Consider the following 19,208-nt stretch of genomic DNA (forward strand, 5'->3'; position numbering starts at 1 on the left):
AACAGGCCATGGAGGCCCATAGGGTTGAGTGATGTTGAGGCTCTCACATTTTCTAGACAATCGGCTCACAGATGGCAGTAAGGTTGTCAGCCTTACGTGCCAGCTTCCCTTTACCCCCAAGAATATTCCAAGAATATTCCTGGTACTCATTTCTGTTAGACTCAGTCGACCCCAGAGCCGTAGTGCAGCCGGAAGGATTAGGTAAATTGAAAAAAAAATTCACCTTGTCAGGATTCAATCCCGTGACCTTCCGGCTTAGCTTTAATTTTACTTAAATGTTATGGAATCAGTTTTACCTAATCTACATTACAATGTGGCCACGTTATAATTTTATAACTTTTATGATTTATATCAATGAATCCAGCACAGATAGTAGACAGAAACGATTATAAATATAGGCACATACGTTAGTTACAATTGTTGCAATTCAAAAATACTTGTAAGTAACGTATCACCTGATGATGACCAGTTGGATGATGGAAACATGTAGTGATTATTAATAAACAGTTGAATGGGTATACATTCTTAGAATTGCATAGATGGAACATGGCAATTAGATTTGTTTGATCATGAAAAAAGGATGCACTCTAAAAAGAATCTGTAAAATATGTTGCTCCCTAAATTTAATATCTTCATAATTTCAATGTGGACCATCATTTGTGTTTATTATTTAGTATTTCCAAGCAAATTTTCATGGGACTTAAACATGTCATTACTTATATACAAATAATGCACCTCAGACATACATGTGTGGAGACTCAAAACATCACAACTCAAACCTCTACAAATACTTCCAGAGGCATCTTATATATTCAAGTTTTAAGGCTTCTAAATGGAAATGAGCTTGGCATAAGATCTATCATGGCTATTTAAGTTAATTATGTAGGAGATGCTCTAATGGAATAGTAACTATAGGCAATATGAAAACATGAAAAAATAAAAACACTTGTACAACCATCCATGCCATACTAGCTAAAACCAGTTGTCAAAAATGTTTCAAATTGGTCCCAAACATGAGAACCATATGCACATAAAAATAAAACTTACAAGTCTTAGAAACATCTTAAAGCATATTTTGGCAGGAAGCTTTCAGTATTAGTATGTACAGATATCACTGGAACTTTCTGGAGAACTCAATCATAATACAGTGTTGGCTAGGATATTTCTTTCCACAAGCTCTCGAACAGTGTGACGAGATTTTCAATTCCTTCCAGATAGTTTGTATCCAGTTCATCATTCACTGATGGGAAAGCATGGGCAAAATCAATCATCTTAACCTGAACCCAGTCCTCACTACTGAAAGGTGTGTCTGCACTTTTCAGGTCATTCAGCTGAAATGCATAGTCCTCTTTCATTGATTGAAGATCTTTTTCATAATTGTTGACAAGGGAGTGGGTGCGACATGCCTTCTCAAAACCAGTAAGCCAACTGGCATCGAAACAACCATTTTGTTTTGGGAAAGGAGAAACTGGCGTTCCAGGCACAGACAGCGTATTGGGAGAATGCTTTCCACTGTAACTTCCAGAATTACGTGACTTCTTATCAGTTGCCGATCCTGACAAACTGAACTGTGAGCCAAAACCAGGGCTAGGTGGTCCATTCAAACCAGGACTAAGTTGGCCACCAAACACAGGAGGAGTGGTGGCCCTGAAGGTTAATGCTCGGCCCAGGATTGGACTCAATGGACGACTTGGACTGCATCCCTCAAGTCTGAGGCACTGTCTCAGCCTTCGTGCATCATAAACAAGCAAAATGGAACTTGAATATAATCTGAATTTATGCTGGTTCCTGCACCACTGATGTATCTGCCACAGCTTAACAGTAAACTGCAGGATCATTTGACGAATGAGGCCAGAGTCACAGTTCAAGTACAGCTTCATAACTAGACAATGAAGAAATCATTAGTTACTGCATAGTGCAAAAATTAATTCACAGAAATATTCTTGTCTGAAGAAGAATTTTTGCTCAAAAAGATACCATTAAACACACACTGTTAAAATTTTAATTGCATGTGTATTATACTGCAGAATTCACTCAATTTTTAGAAATCCTTTAAGGTAGTTTCCATACATTAAAAAGCATTGTTACATAGACCTCATATGCACATAACTCATTTACTATTCTTATAGGTTTTCTGAAATTCATTTAGACTTCTTAACAGAATCAAAACATTTTACTAAAAATATCAATTTGTGAGGATCAATGTTTGCTTACAGCTCAACAATGGCTGAAAGCCACAAACTGCTGGCACAAAAAAAAAATTATGGATTTGAAAATGTCTGGAATGTAATCCAGAAGGGAAAATAAATTGTTATCATAATAAAAGTCCATTTTTTTTATCTGAGCACATGAAACTTGCAACTTAAATGTAGATGTTGTTAATATACATGTTTTTGTTATGGTACTACCATTCCAAGTGCTTGAATTTGAGAGCCATCACATCCAAAAGCAATAGAGTATGGAATCAATGTTTTTGTTATGGCACTACAATTCCAAGTGCTTGAATTTGAGCACCATCACATCCAAAAGCAACAGAGTATGGAATCAACTATGTTTTTAAAAAACTTTAATAGTTTCATAATTATTCTAAGCCCATAGACCAATATACTTCCCAAGACACTAGCAGGTGCTCTGCTTGTCAAAGAATTCCCTTAAGTTTCATCACTGTGCTTACAAGAAACTGCTGTGGGAGCCACCCACATTAAATCAAGCGCTAGCCACCCACACTGTCACCAATCCTTATCCTGAGTCAAATGAATCCAAGTTAGAGATCCCATTTCTTTATGATCTAGTTTAATATTACTGTACTGAGTTGAAACTACAAATGCATTAGCAAGATTGCAAAAAAGGTAAAGCTATCCCTGTAATAGGCCTTGAAGGCCCATAGGGTTCTGAAACTTCGAGGCTCCCACATTTTCTCTAGACAACCAGCTCACGGATGGCTGTGATATTGTCAGTCTTACATGCTGGCCGCCCTTTACTCACCAGGAAGATTACTGGTACTCATTTCTTTTAGAGGCTGAATCAACTCCAGGCCCATAATGCGGTTGGAAGGATTAGGTAAATTGGAAAAAAAATATCCATCTCATTGGGACTTGAACCCACGTCCTTCTGGCTTGTAGCATAGTGCCTCAACCAACTATGCTACTCAGCTGCGCCATAGCTCAAGCGGCTAGTTGCTGACTTCCCACCGTGGCGGCCCGGGTTCGATCCCAGGTCTGGTCAAGTGGGATTTGTGGTGGACAAAGTGGCACTGGGCAGGTTTTCTCCGAGTACTTCGGTTTACCCTGCCAATCTTCATTCCATCAAATTCTCCATCATCATAATCACCCAGGGCAGGCTACAATAGGCCAACCAGTGGCCACCGTGCCGAGTGGACCCACTTGGACTCCACCCCCCATAAAGCGAAATTATGCTACTCCATGCCCCAGCAAGATCACGAACCACTTGCCTATATGTACAACTTTATACCCTCTGTGAATAACTACTCTACAAATGTATGTACAAAACATTACAAATGATATTTCCATATCAATATTACCAACACCAAATTTTAAAAAATGCGAACGGATGTATTACACAAATCTTATTCAAGTAAGTTATACTTTATGAGAGTTGGTTAAATTATGATGCTGAATAGGGAAATGAACAGCATTTTCATCCTTCACTGTTACAAAATCTTCCTGTTCCAACTCAGATTTCCCAGAACAGTACTGACTTTATGTTAAATGTATTCTCACTAAAGCTCTTACACATAATCAAATGCCCCAGATTGTAAGTCCTGTTAATGCTATTAGACTTTAATTTTGAAATTCAGCTCCACTGTCCTATACTTGAATACTCATTGTAGCATTTCCATCAGAACTAAGAGGCAAATTACAGGATATCATAAAATAATGTCAGGCCAGTTATAATGCCACAATTTTTGATTGGCAACTATGATGTCTTCAAGTTACCATGCATTTTATATAATAACTTCAACCATCTGCAATACATTTGTTCTTTGCTTATATTAACATATCACTCAAATTATTAGTTTTGATTCAAATTTCAGCTACTGCCCAAATTATAAAAGCAAATAAAACTGTTTACACATTACACACTAAATAGCATACCATGCTGAAAACCTCAATTCTTTATTTCAACTTCATTCTGGAAATTTAATGTAACAGACTTGTTAAACAATCTGCATGACTTTCCATTCCTTACCGCATGTTTTAGAGGAGCAGGGGTATATCGATTAGCCATTTTACTTAACATTTTCATGATTCTCCTCAGTACCTCCAAATAAATAGTGGGACAGGACCTCAAATTTTCAAAAGACCCAAAGACTACAACATTCTCATCTCCCTCGCGATGTTATACAACCAAAAAAATTAGAAATATTTTCTGAATAATTATGCAGTCTGTTTGAGAACTTCAGGCACAATGTGACCACCCTACAGTATTCCTAGTACAACTTACCATCTTTTATAGTAGTCTTGTTCAAGTTCTTCCCATGCTCTTTCCCAAATTTAATGACATTCCCTGTAGAAATACTATGAACTTGAAAGCCAGGAATGCAAAACCCTAGATCTTGTTTGCATTCAGCATATTTTTGCTGAAAAGTATAGGAATGTAAAATGAAGTTACACATTAAATCACTGTAACAGTATGCATGATGCAACATCAATCTTAGGAACAAGACGCAATTTTCCGTCCAGTAAACTGAAGAAATATCCGTTACATTCAGTGTAATGAACAAATTAATTACATGATGGGGAAGATAAATCATATGTACAGAATTTTGGTGGGAAACTTCTTGGAGCAGTGAATTTGGAAGACCGAGGAAATGGGAGGATAATATTAATATGTACTTTATGAAGACATTGTGAGGATCAGAGACAAATGGAACTGATTTAAGATCATGTATGATGGAAGACTTTGGCATCAATGTCGTCGTACCTTCAGGTTCTGATACCACAGTGCCAAATACTTCAGGAAAGATAACAGCTAACCTTAATGAAATATCATTTATATGAAAAAGTTATCTTTAAAACAAAAATCACTTGTGGCACAAAATACAGTGTTTCACGACTTTAGGGCATAACTGCAGGAGGTGATTTCCTAGGTCTTTGTGATCAAAAATGTTCATATAAACATACGTCCGATTTTACTGATGTTTTGGAGGAAGGTATTTCCTCTACCTTCATGGGTGAAGAGTATGCCAGACAAGCAAAAAGCTGAATCTGAAGGTGGACTCAGTAAAATGCTACCAAACTACACGGTGTCATATCCCAAAAGGTAATACTGTTCATACTCACTGTTCACAACATACAATTCACAGTTCTGTGAATAAACTTAGATCAATGGAACTGTTAAAGAGACAGGAAACAAAAATTAAATAAAGTTCTCACTAACAAGTTTCTTAGGCCGCGCCATAGCTCAAGCGGTTAATTGGTCGCTTCCCACACCAGCGGTCCGGGTTCCTGCGTCTGGTCAAGTGGGATTTGTGGTGGACAAAGTAGCACTGGGTTGGGTTTTCTCCGAGTACTTCGGTTTCCCCTACCAATCTTCATTCCACCAAATTCTCCATCATCATAATCACCCGGGGCAGGCTACAATAGACCAGTCAGTGGCCGCTGTGCCAAGTGGACCCAGTTGGACTCCACCCCCCACTAAGTGAATAACAAGTTTCTTCTCTCACAGCTTCTCAGGCAGAACTGTATGAGAAACATTAAATTATTGTTAACTGGAAAAAAAAAAAAATACCTGCACACTGCACCCAACTATTGCTGGAAAGGATCCTGAACACAAGCACAGAATATCTACACTTCCTAAAGTCATAACATTGCAACTGACAACTGGACTTCATGGACAACTTACATCTTCATTTTTTCTCTTCTCTAATGTTGCCTCGGGATCCCACGTTTGTCTGCCAATTTTGACGTCCATGATACATGGTTCCGCTACTTCCTTTGCTATATCTTCCAATTTAATAAATCTGACATCTGAGTTGGAAAACACATAATTTGTATTAACATTGGAATTAAAGAAAAGTTATTCTTTCCCTAGTATCAAACAGATTCTGTATAAGAAATATAAAAAAGGTGAAGCTGCCTGTACTTAATTAAGAATTAATCCATGAAGACATATGGGAGAGTGGAGGTACAGCTCCACCATTCTTGACTTTGGCACTAGATGGAGGTGAGTGGTCACTTTCGCACCACAGCCAGTTTACCCCCGGGGAAGCAACTCCCGGTACACATCAGATAAGATGCTGGGTGGGCCCCAGAGCCAGTCTGGACACAGTGGAATAGAGAAAAATCTCTTGCCCCTACCAGGAATCAAACCCAAATTGTCCAGCCCATAGACAGTTAATAAGGAATGTAGCATTAAATGACATTCACCTTAATCAGGAATACATTATATGTCCATTTGTCACTGATCAATTAACAGAGACCACTATCTATCTATGCCTCTACAACCCTTTATTGGCTGCTTTTCAGTTTCTTGGTCTTTTATACAGTCGGTAGGACTCCTTGGATGGGGGATCAGCCCATAACAAGGCTGCTCCCTGCACACAGGACAGAACAAACACAGAATAAGTGCACACAGAGATCCATGCATCAAGTGGGATTCGAACCCATAATCCCAGTGTTTGGGCAGGCGAAGAAGTTTGTGCCTGAGATTAAGCAGTCACTGAGACCGGTTAACAGAGACCACTGCCACATATAAAAAAACATTTATAAAAAAGCATACACTGAGATTATGGGCAAGTGAAATCTGTTGGGTGACTTGTAAATTTCAAGATGCTGATTCTAATAACACATAAGCACTGGTCTTCTCTTATTATGTGTTTTGGTTCCAAGCTGTAATCTAGCAAAGACTTATTAATTACAAATTCTGTAATTTTAGGACATGCACTTTTCTGAGTTTATAAACTTAAGTAAATATATAAGGACCCAACACAATAAGACACAACACAAAATAACACACCACGCTCAAACAAAACACAGTACACAAAACTACACAAACAATACAGGACACACTACACAGAATGAACACAATGCAAATATAATTACCATTATGACAAATACAATTACAACTACAATTATATTAATTAATATTAATAAAAATAAGCATACTATACACAAAACAGTAAAAGGTAAATGTATCCCTGTAACAGGCAGTGGAAGCCCATATGGTTGTGAGATGTGAAGGCTCCCACATATTCACAGTAACAGTACTGAAATATGTAATGTCATGAACTAATGCCCTCATATTTCACCATGACCTTCCCTTCATTTCACTTCACTACACTTACGTACCCTTCACATCCTGACAATTTACTTCACTACATTTTTTGATGATTTCATATACATATACAACTGTGAACTCTTCAGTTACCAAAACACAAATATACTGCTGATAGTGCTAATCAACAGCAAAGATATTATGCTCATTGCAGGCCTATTAAAATGTTTCATATTATACTTGTAGATTTTTATTAGCTCAATATTCCACATCACATACCCATTTTTTGTAGGACGAGCTATTTTTGACAATTTTCTAAATCTGACCTTCATGTACAGAAAGCATTACAGTTGCCTGCTAAGAACCAAGAATGGTATTTGTTTAAAAACTTTCAATGCATAACAAATTTCATAAAACTTCGCTATATAGTTTGAGACAAAACATGAAAACTGAGAAGGTAACACAATTTATCCAACCAAAGTTCTTCCAACAAATCACATTTCAGTGATAGTACTCACACTGTAACACAGTACCATGCCTGAATGAGTAATATTATTCTAGTTACTATAGGATTCTGACGATGGTGTATAACACACTGATATGTTGGGATTTTGGACTTTATCCATCGTCCTGGTTTTTAAGATAACAAATAAAAACACGACGTTTCGGAAACTGGATCTGTTTCCGTCCTCAGGTGAAGGAAAACACCTATTCAGTTGGGTCCCTTAGAAAGAGCTAGCCTNTGATCAGAATCTGCCAGGGTAACTGCAACTTTGATGTGGGACAGTGAATTAGTTTGATTTATGCACCATCAGTGAAGCAGACAGCACAGTGTAACAGGAGTGAAAACTTAAGGCAGAGAGAGACAGTGACCTAATCAGCAATAAAAGAAACTCTTACCTTTTTCATTTATTCTCAAGGTTGTTGTACCCAAATATTTTGGTACAAATTTTCTGAGCTCAACTGATACATTATCAGTAGCACTCTGCAAGTCTTCATAAAACTTTATTTCACGTTCCCCATAAACAGGTTTCTCTATTGGTTTCAATACATAGCCATCTTTATGTTTCAACATTCCTGAATGAACACATAAGTTTACAAGATTTCAATACTATCAATTGTCATAATTAAGCAACTGTAAACAGCAACTATAAACTCTCACACTGGATAATTTCGTAAATCGTAAATGGTTTCATGGCCTAATAAATTCAATTTAACCTCTAAACTGCACATATTTCCATAATCTTCAACACATAAACGTTTAGAGTCTTAACCTTAAAAATGAAAGCTGTGACAGTGTTAAACATAATTATGGGAATAAAAACAAAGAAACTGTTACCTAACGTGTTTTTGCCATCTCCAAATGAATGTCCTGCAACTTGGTTTTCCAGGGGGACTGTATTTGGTGGGAATGAACTGTTCTGATTTGTATCTCCAGGGTCAAATTTCATTCCCTTAATTCCATTTAACTTCAGAAACTTCTCCCTTGCCTTGTTTCTTACTGAGACCGTGCTCATCTTGCAATCTTCAACCTGAAAACACGCACACGTCATTACGCATGGTTTTTCCACAAATGAAGCACCTAGAAAAGTGAACATACTTTAGGATATGGCAGTATAACGATTGCACTACGAAATAAAACAATCAGTACCATTACGACACCAGTTCACTGTTGGATGGAATTCAACCTCGTTGACAGTTTACTTCGGTTCTCCTTTTCCAAACAACATTCAAAACACGTTACGCCCACCAAGGCACACCAAAAATACATAATCACCTTTGAAACGTGGTGTTTACGATTACGAACACTGCCAATCATTAGCGCGTTCTGAAAGTTGTCAAGATTGCCAACCCGAAGTAAACGCATTTCCGTTTCAATGAATCGTTCCCAGAGACATGAGGGATAATTGGTGCTGGCATCTTCGGTAAAAGTTTCGTCTCATTTGCAATAAGGCAGAGCTCAATACTATACCAATATAAACATTTTTGGTGAAGATAAACTGCGTATACAGGAAGAACAGGAATGTTAAACAAGGTCCTCAAGGTTAATATGATGCACACCTAAGAAAAGGTTGAAATGCGTTCTAATTCCGCAGTTGGAAACTATATTCCGGCTGAGAGAAATGATGTTCCTATAAACTCGTTTAAGAAAATCGGAAATTTGTCTTCTAAAAGGTATTGGAGACACACAACGAGCGGTGAATAGAGCACTGTTCTAACAATAATCTAAGACGATATTATAATCATAGCCCGACTTCAATTTTAACAAGTTACCAATCATACGACGAATACGCGTATAAAATAAGATAAGCCGATCGGAGGTAAGAAGTAATCGTTTTAGTATGAAAATGTGTATTATCATGTATTTTACTAGTTTCTAAAATGTTCTGACGATGGTGTATAACAGAATTATTGGGTTTCTTGACTTTTTCCATCATCCGGTGTTCTAGAAACTAGAAAATATGACGTTTCGGAAACAGATCCAGTTTTCGTAACGTCATGTTTTCTAGCTTCTAGAATACCGGACGATGGAAAAGTCCAAAACCTCAGTAATTCTGAGGAACGTATTTTACTGTCATTCATACGTCAAAAGGTAAATGTAAGGTAAAGTTGCCCCTGTGATTAACTAATTACGCAATATGACAATGCGTATGGGAGCGTGGATCTATAGATCCAAATTTTCTTGACCTCGGCACTAGTTGGAGGTGAGTGATCAGCTTCACGACCCGGCCGCTTTACCCCTGGGAATGAGCCCCAGGTACCCATTGTACAGGTGGTTGGGTGGACCCCAGAGCCGATCTGGACGATTGGAGAATTGAAAATTCTTGACCCTATTGGGACTCGCAGTCCGACCCCTCGATCGTCTAGCCTGTAGTCAGTCGCTATACCGGCCCCTATTCATACGTCAAACTGTAAAAAACTAGATTAGACTATTAAGAGAACCAAGCCTTTGTTTTGGAAATTTTAATGCAATTAAGTGTGATTAAAACAGTACAAGAACTAAGAAGTAAGACCGAAGTCGTTGACGAACTGAGAGCTTGAGAAAAACTGAAGAACTGCGGCCCTCAATTATTCTCACGTTTCTGCCTTTGACACCCTAGTCTGAAAGTTGTTACTGTTTTGTGTTAGAAAACCATAACCATTGTATTTGTAACAGAATGTGCTGTCGTTGATGGACACGAAGGCTGAACTATGCGGATGTTTTTTTCTTAATTTGAATGCATAATAATGAAATAGCTGAGCGTCGATGAGCGATTAATGTAATTTTTACCAATTTCACTTCATAACAGAACAGCACGATATCCTAATTATAGGATAACGAGCCTTAAATTAATTCATTCAAGAATAAACACAACTGCAGATGAAAATATTTATTGTCGGCATAAATATAAGTTATTTGGATAGAAAAGTATTGATGCAGCTGGATACACTGCCCTCCTACTTCTGGGTAAGTTTATACATGAGGTGTAATACTTGTAGTAACATTCCCGTGTTGTTTACTGAATAAATATTACTTTGATAATTATTCCATCAGCATTTTATCATATTGTGACATAACGCCTGACAACCTGATTGGCCATTGCTAGACAACGGCTCGCTAGGCGCGCGTCCGTGGCAACGGATAAGCTTGTAGAAACCAGAGCTTTTCTATGAAATTAACATACGTTTCAGCAGCATCGTCATTCGTCCTTAGTGAGTCGTAAGACAGTCAGTCACCAGTCACTCGCAGATGAGCCGTGATTTCTCATTCGTAAGAGAGCTCAGAGTTCAACAGCTCAATGCTCGGCTGTGGAGTGCTAACCAGCGAACAATGGAAGATGAAGAAGTGACCAACTCGTAAACCAGAACCAAGTCAGCCACAGGGAAAAAGAAGACATTCAAAGTCCAGTAAGGAATGAAGCGAGTCTTACACATTAATTGTGGGCTGTTATAATCGATTGTAAAAGAAGTGTTAATAAATCCAGTTATCCAATCCAGAATCCGTTATTATTAGTCACGGAACCCCGGACACGTAACAATATCTCTCTTTACTATTCGTATTGTACATCGTAGAGGAGATTCATTCTACAGAGTAGTGTTTGTCAACGCGTGGGACGCGTCCCACTGTTAGAATTGGATGGTCAGCTAGGTAGGACGAGACATCCTGAATATAAGAACCTCCAATAATGATTAATATATAAAATGTACATATTTGTAAAAATAACTGCTTATAGAAAAGCTTTCTTTCTACTATGCTAGGAGAGAGGTTTCATTTCGCAAAATGAATGCTGGGCGTAGGAAACAAGAGACTGGCCTACACTGAACGATCGTCAGTGCATACGCACTGCCGTAGAGTATTGTAGGAGTTCGATGTCTGTCTTCATCAGGGAGGCAGAATTTTACCTATAAAGGGCAAGCGGTAGCGTAGTTGGTTGAGGAAGTGCTACAAGCCGGAAAGTCGCGGGTTCGAGTCACTATGAGGTGAATTTTTTAAATTTAACTAACCCTTCCAGCCGCACTATGGCTCCTGGGTTGACTCAGCCTCAAATATAAATTAGCACCAGAAATTTCCGGGGGGTAAAAGGCGGCCGGAGCGTAGGCCTGACAACCTTAACGTCATCTGTGAGCCGATTTTCTATAGAAAATATGGGAACCTCGACGTCTCACAACTCTATGGGTCCTCACGGCCTGTTACAGGGATGGCTTTACCTTTAAGGTGTATAGGTTCGCAAATATAGGACTACAATTACACATTTACCAACAGAGGAACTGCTGTAAATATAAATAAGCCCAACAGAGCAAAGCTGTAATGACCTTTTTTTCCCCCTTGGCACTACAGCCCCAGTGGGCCTAGGCCTACCTCCATGAACTCCGTTCACTTCGGTTTTTCTAGATCTTACACATTCGGTAGGACCCCTTGGGCGGGTGATCAGCTCGTCGCAAGGCCTCTACCTGTTCACAAACACAGAAAAACGCACACAAACATCCATGCCCTGAGTAGGTTTCGAACCCACGATCCCGGCTTCCGAGCGAGCGAAGACAGTGCACGCCTTAGACCGTGACCGGCGTAATGACCTATTTAGTCTCTCTAAAACAAGTGTCATTTTAATAAAAACAGGACAGCAATGCAGGCTTTCTTTTCAGAACAAGAGTTTCCAGAGATTCTGGATCACATCTTCTGTTTGTATGGATCGGGTCCTGAATAGCCAGGATTGAGTTTTAATCCTGTTCGGTTGTCTAAAACGTGTCTAAGAATAAGACGGTTAAAGGAAGAAAGAGTGATAGGAGTACCTGTGTTATCCATAAGGAATTGCCTTTGATTTAGTAGTGCGTTAACTTGGCTAACGGACTCATACTGTCGTAAACAATAATTCAGGATTCAGTTGGGCCCTTGGGCTGGGGAACACTAACCAGATCGAGTCCAGTCAAGTAGGATCGAACATGACTCAATATCATGAATAGATGGTGCTGCAAATGAAGACTCATTAATTTTGTATGCAATTTCTGCGTACTTATACAGCATGTGAAGTGAGGACAGGCTGACTGCAGCTTCTCAGCCTCAGTTCGACTTCTTTCGGTTATTTAATTCCAAGGGCTTCTGACGATGGCGTATAAGATTCGAGACTACTAGATTTTTGGACTTTGTCCATTGTCCGGTATTTCAAAGAACACAGCGTTTCGGAAACTGGATCTGTTTCCGTCCTCAGGTGAAAGGATAGAAAGCACCCACGCAAGAGATAACCTTAGTCACTGGAGGTCCAGTGCGTCAGAATTTTTGGCCAATGCTGGTTGAATCGGTTCATCTAAAATAACCGGGTTCCATCTGAAGTCCTTCCTTGTATTTTTTTTCTGCCTGTCTCAAGAATTTCGTCCAATCAGCTATGACATTCGGTTCTTACTTGGCCTCTACTGTCTAGGCTTCACTATCTCAGAAATGAACTGACGATGGTGACGTGTTATAGACGTTAAATGTATGTCTGGTTTGTTGCAGTGTGGATGTGGGAGATGTTGTCGACGTTTCGGAAGTCCATATTACTTCCATCTTCAGGGTTGAAGTGTTACAGATTCTTAAGGACTTATATAGAGCCCGTATATCTCTACAATTCTTGGTTCGCTTCCTGTCAGAGACATTAATTTGTTCGGATTACATTGGAAAGAAAGCTTATAGTCCCGAATACCAAGGTAGTTTTCCAGTGAGAAAAAAGAATCTTTGGAAAAACTGAAAATGTCATATATTTTCGATAATTGTAAGCAAAAAGAAGCAAAAACTATACTACTGAGAAAAATACATTCAAGATTTAATATCTAAAACATATTTCTAGGTACCAGTATTTTCACAAATACCATTATAGTTAGCAATTAGAACTTCTCGTAATCATTATCTTTACATTTGTTCTTAAGAACCTGAAAATAAGGAGACCGTCCCCCTTACAAGAAAAAGTATGTTAAGGGTAAAATTAGCCGGTCACAGTAGCCGAGCGGTCTAGAGCATGGACTGTCTTCACTCACGCGGAAGCCGGGGTCGTGGGTTCGAATCCCACATGCTGCATGGATATTTTGTATGTGTTTATTCTGTGTCTGTGTTGTCCTGTGTTTATGTAGCGGCCTTCCTACGAGCTGATCACCCGCCCAAGGAGTCCTATCGTCTGTAAAATGATCATGAAACTGAAAATCAGAGGCCAGGGCCCAAGGGAGCAGTAGAGCCAGTGAAAAAAAAATAAAATGATCCCTGTGCTTAACTAATTAAGCACTAGGCCATGAAGACGCATGGGGGAGTGGATGTATAGATGCATAGACCCACGTTTTCTTTATTCCGGCATTAGTTAGAGGTTAGTGGTCAGCTTCATGGCCCGGCCGCTTTACCCCCCGCGAAAGAATCCCCGATACCCATTGGATAGGAGGCTGGGTGGGCCCCAGAGCCGGTCTTGAAGCTGCGGAGATGCGAAAATTCTCTACCCTAACGGGACTCGAACTCCGTCCCCTCAATTGTTCAGCCTGTTGCCAGTCGTTATACCAACTGTGCTATGTCTGCAGTATTAAAAAAAACTTGTCTTATGTTAGGGCTAAAACGATATGCAGTCTTTTATTTTTTGAATTAAGTCTAATTTACACTTGAAGCACTGTCACGCATTGCCTTTATCTATACAGTGCTCGCGGCGAAACCTCTTGAAAAACGGGCACACACTCTGATAATGTTGGTATCGCATATTTCCCTCAACCTTCTGCCACGTCACACGTCTAACAGTATTGTTTACACGAGTTATCTCTCCGTGTTCCCAGATATGTACGAGTACGCCTGTCACAACGCGACGTGATATTAAGCAGGAAAGTTATCCCGTGGAGAGGAGACAAGAAATTCCCTTCTTTGGTTCGTTACAGCATTAAAAAGAATCCGCTACTGGATCCTATCCCACCCACAATCTGGGCCCATTTAATTTAATATTTATTTCAATACTGCCTCCTTCTACGCTTAGGTGTCCACACGTTGCCTCTTCCTTTCAAGTTTTTCGAAAAGAAGCTTATTCGCGTTTCTAACCTTCTCCGCAAGTCTACGCACTGTCCCGTCCATCACATTCTTTGTGATCTGTCTAAACCAGAATATATTTCGAGGTTCTGATAAGGATTTTACTCACCGGTAAAGATGACACAACAAACGCCACATGATCGCGAGAATAAGGAATGACAGTCTGTCAAAACAGCAAACACGGAGACATATAAACTGGAAAAGCCTCAAAGTCGAGCTTAAGAAGTAATTCTTACATAATGTTAAAACTAGCAGAAATCCGGAGTCACATGACGTACATCGATCTATTTATGTAAGCCTTCATTTGTACCAAAATACCAAGGCCTTAAGATGTGTGGGGGGTGTGTAGGTACAGCTCCACGGATTCGTAACCACTTCATTTGAGGGAAATCAGTAGTTATCTTAACTTTCAGGCTGTTTTGCCCTGGAAGAAGAGCCATTAATTTCATAAGAGGCTAAGTGGGCCTCAGAGCAGCTGTGAACCACGTGACGAAGAGAAAAATCACTGTCCCGGCCTGGGATCGAACCACGGCATTCCAGCTCGTAGGCAATCATAAACTGAATATTTCACAGCTTTCTTGGAAGTATTCTGATTTATGATGGTACAACGTGAAAACCATATTACATTTTGATCAATACTTCAGTGGGAGAAAAAAAAACAAATGATAGATGTGACACTATTTAAGTCTATGGACTGCGACATAAATGTGAAGCTATCGTGCTGTCTTTTTTGAGTGATTATTGATAACATAAGATAACTTATATATAAAAAAAGCTTGGTCTTGTACGCCAACTAAAGTTGCAGTCGTAATCGACTCAATATGGCAGGTATAGTGACGTAATTATACTGCAGGGTAACAACCGAATGCATTCCTTAAACATTTTAAAGACACTTAGGGATATCACGTTTTTTAAATACAAAGGTTGGTAGTACTAATTTATAACGTGTTTCATTCTTCGCTGTTTTAAGAAACAGTCCTTGAGAGAATGTATGCCTATGACACATATTAGGGCGCTAGATTTTTATCATATTTGGGTAAATAACTGTCGACCATCAACGGTTACGCGTGACAAATTTATAAGCCGGAATTTACTGTACACTATACACACTTTAAGTACTGGCTGAGTGTAAATTACAGGTGAAATTTTGCAAACTTGTTACTGCGAGATTTCAAATTCTTCCTTGTTATGAGTTAAACGAGAGAAAATATGAAAATGTACTAATCTTATTTTAGCGTACTTTCACTATATATTTAGAAATGCCCTTAAGGGCATTCTTTAACTGACACATTCACTTTCATTTGTGTTGAAACGTGACGGAGAAATTGTGAACATTGGCAGAACATAGTAAAGTTTAATGTCTTCTCTGTATATACGACTTATATTTTTAATCAGATTTTACACAAGAATATTTTCGCTTAAAAAGAGACATTAAAAAGCAATAAAATCAAATAATACTGACACATTTTAGGGTTCCGAATGAATAGACCTTATAGGTTTCAGTATTAATTTTGCCTGTGGTTCTGTAAGGGTGTGAAACTTGGTCTCTTAACATTAAGGGAGTAACATAGACTGAAGGTGTTTGAGAACAGGGTGTTGAGAATATTCGAACCAAAGAGAGGTGAAGTGACAGGAGGTTGGAGAAAACTGCATATTGAGGAGCTTCATAACTTGTACTCATCTCCAAGTATAATTAGAATGATCAAGTCAAGGAGGATGAAGTGAAAGGTCATGTAGCACGAATGGGGGAGACGAGGAATGCGTATAGGATATTTGTAGGAAAGCCAGAAGGAAAGAGAGCACTAGGAAGACCAAGGCGTAGGTGGGTGAACAATATTAGAATGTATCTTGGAGAGATAGGATGGGATGATATGGATTTGATTGATCTGGCTCAGGATGGGACCAGTGGAAGGCTCTTCTGAACACGGTGATGAACCTTCGGGTTCCATAAAATTCTGGAAAATTCTTGAGTAGATGCAGAATTAGTGGCTCTTAAAGAAGGGCTCAGCTCCATGAGTAAGTAACTAAGGTTTCAGTGTGTCCACACAGACTTTACACAAGAAGTTCCGTAGTAATTGGGGCAAAATATTTTGATAGGTTGCCATGCTGTTATTTTCTTCGAGAAAATAAAGTGCCTTAACACATTAGCATCCTGCTGCGCGTAGCTTATATGCATTTTTCCGCTTCTTATTCCGCCGTCTCACATGAACTTGTGTCAAAATCTTAAATTCACTTTGAATTTTTAATCAGTTGCACTACATGTTTCGACCGATATGGTCAACATCGAGTGTTTCGAAATTGATGTTAATTCCTGCTGCACTTCAACATTTCCAAATGTTACCCTCCTCTATGCGCCCATGTGTTGTACTTTTGTAGTGCTGGGTGATCCCTCTTACGTGTCGTGTGCAGCTGTGATAAGAGCGCCCATATGTACACACAGGGGCGCATAGTAGTGGGTAAGTTGAAGTCGTGTCTGAGCTTAACTAATTAAGCACTACACTGTGAAGGATTAAGTGGGAGTGAATGACATCGACACTAGATGGAGGAGAGCCCCCGGTACCCATTGGATAGGAGGTTGGGTGGGCCCCAGAGCTGGTTTGGACGATGTGGAGAAAATTTTTGACCCTACCGGAAATCGAACACCTACCCTTCGGTTGTCCAGCCGGTAGCCAGTCACTGTACCGACTATACTATCCAGGCTTCTCACAAGAGAGGGCAACATTTGGAACTGTATTCATTAATGGAAGTGCAGAACTTTCCAAAACAAATTTCGAAGCACCAGATGATGACCATATCGGTCTAAACATGTAGTGCACCAGTGATTCAAAATTGAAAGTGATTTTAACACAAATTGCATGTCAGACGGCGAAATAAATGAGAACATTAATATACTTCTGAAAGATTTTGATTCCCAGGAACGATGTTCCAGACCCATAAACTGTCGCGGCTGACATGTCATGACATGAAATATTGAGGCCCTTCGTGAGGTATTCTCAGTGCCTCCTGGCTAGTGGCGAGTTCAGACCTAAGGCAGCTTCATTCCAAATCAGTCCAGCTACTCCCAGTGTCGTACCCCCCCCGCCAAAACAGAAAACTGATCCCATACATATGACGATGTCCTATGTTTCAACGACGCACTGTTGGCTCAGCAACGGTGTAGGCCAGAAGACTTTATCGGCTGGGTTATTCCTGCACTTAGGAGCGATAAACGAGTAATCATATACTGACCTCGACCTCAACAATAGTGTGGCTCATGATCACAATTTACGTGCACCCTTATTAATATTCACATTTTACACTTCACTGTACACTAATAATATGACGCCGGAAGAGCAATGCTTTGTTCAGTCATCTTATTTCGCTAATTATCTTCGTAGTCAGGCCAGATTTAACCTAAAAGTTTGCAGTAGACTCATGGGGAAACAAATGCTACTTACCACCAACCGCCTGGCACGGATGTTGACTCAGTAAGAACAACCCTGGTGGCTTGTGTCCTGTTTCTCCCCTCACAGGCTCAGAAGGGGACCACTCAATGACTCATTTTGGTAAACCTAAAAGCTTTTAACTGTCGGGGAAAATTCCTAAATACAATTATAACAAAAGACTTCGAAGCACAGACAAGCATACAGGTACAGAAACGGAAGCTTGCAAGTGTGGAAATTTCCTGCCAAAGGAAGGAAATTCGCCATTTACGTGTATAACATTTTACAGAAATACACATTGTACTCTGAGCTGGATTCTCGAGGATTCCTGATTCGATTACCAGCAGGGGACAAGAGATTTTTCTCTTCTCCAAAATGCCCAGACCGGCTCTATTCCCCACCCAGTCTCCTGTCCAATGGGGTAATTTAATATTTTTAATTCGCTTAGTGGGGGGTGGAGTCCAACTGGGTCCACTCGGTACGGGGCAACTGATTGGCCTATTGTACATGCCCCAGGTGAGTATGATGACGGAGAATTTGGTGGAATGAAGATTGGCAGGGGGAACCGAAGTACTCGGAGAAAACCCGCCCCAGCGCCACTTTGTCCACCACAAATCCCACTTGACATGGTCCAATGGTGTGACAGGAGAGTGTGGCTGACCACCCACCTGCATTTAGTGCTGTGGTCAAGAATGGTCAAACTTCCACTGTCCCATACGTATTCATGGCGCGGTAGCTAATTAATTAAGCCGAGGGATAACTTTTTTTTTTCCTTGGCACTGCAGCCCCAGTGTGCCTAGGCCTACCTCCATGAACTTCCCCGTTCACTTCGGTTTTTCTAGATCTTACACATTCGGTAGGACTCCTTGGGCGGGTGATCAGCTCATCGCAAGGCCACTACCTATACACAATACAGAAAACGCACATACACACACACACAAACTAAACATCCATGCCCTGAGTGGGATTCGAACCCACGATCCCGGTTTCCAAGCGAGCAAAGACAGTACATGCCTTACACCGCCCGGCTACGGTGGCCGGCGAGG

General features: G+C 39.9%; 1 protein-coding gene across 1 annotated transcript in view; it reads right to left on the reverse strand.

Annotated features, from left to right (window-relative positions):
• Window positions 1–201: 201 nt before the first annotated feature.
• Window positions 202–19,208, reverse strand: part of LOC111869034 (inositol polyphosphate multikinase) — a 31,465-nt gene continuing 12,458 nt past the window's right edge. The window contains exons 2-6 of the mRNA XM_023860220.2: window positions 8,576–8,768; window positions 8,137–8,313; window positions 5,866–5,990; window positions 4,465–4,600; window positions 202–1,882 (exon numbers count right to left, since the gene is read on the reverse strand). Of these exons, the coding sequence (XP_023715988.1) occupies window positions 1,155–1,882; window positions 4,465–4,600; window positions 5,866–5,990; window positions 8,137–8,313; window positions 8,576–8,753 (1,344 nt within the window). The 5' untranslated portion in view covers window positions 8,754–8,768 and the 3' untranslated portion in view covers window positions 202–1,154. The remainder of the gene's footprint in view (window positions 1,883–4,464; window positions 4,601–5,865; window positions 5,991–8,136; window positions 8,314–8,575; window positions 8,769–19,208) is intronic.

Source organism: Cryptotermes secundus, unplaced genomic scaffold (assembly GCF_002891405.2).
Source record: "Cryptotermes secundus unplaced genomic scaffold, Csec_1.0 scaffold70, whole genome shotgun sequence".
In the NCBI taxonomy this organism is placed as follows: Eukaryota; Metazoa; Arthropoda; class Insecta; order Blattodea; family Kalotermitidae; genus Cryptotermes; species Cryptotermes secundus.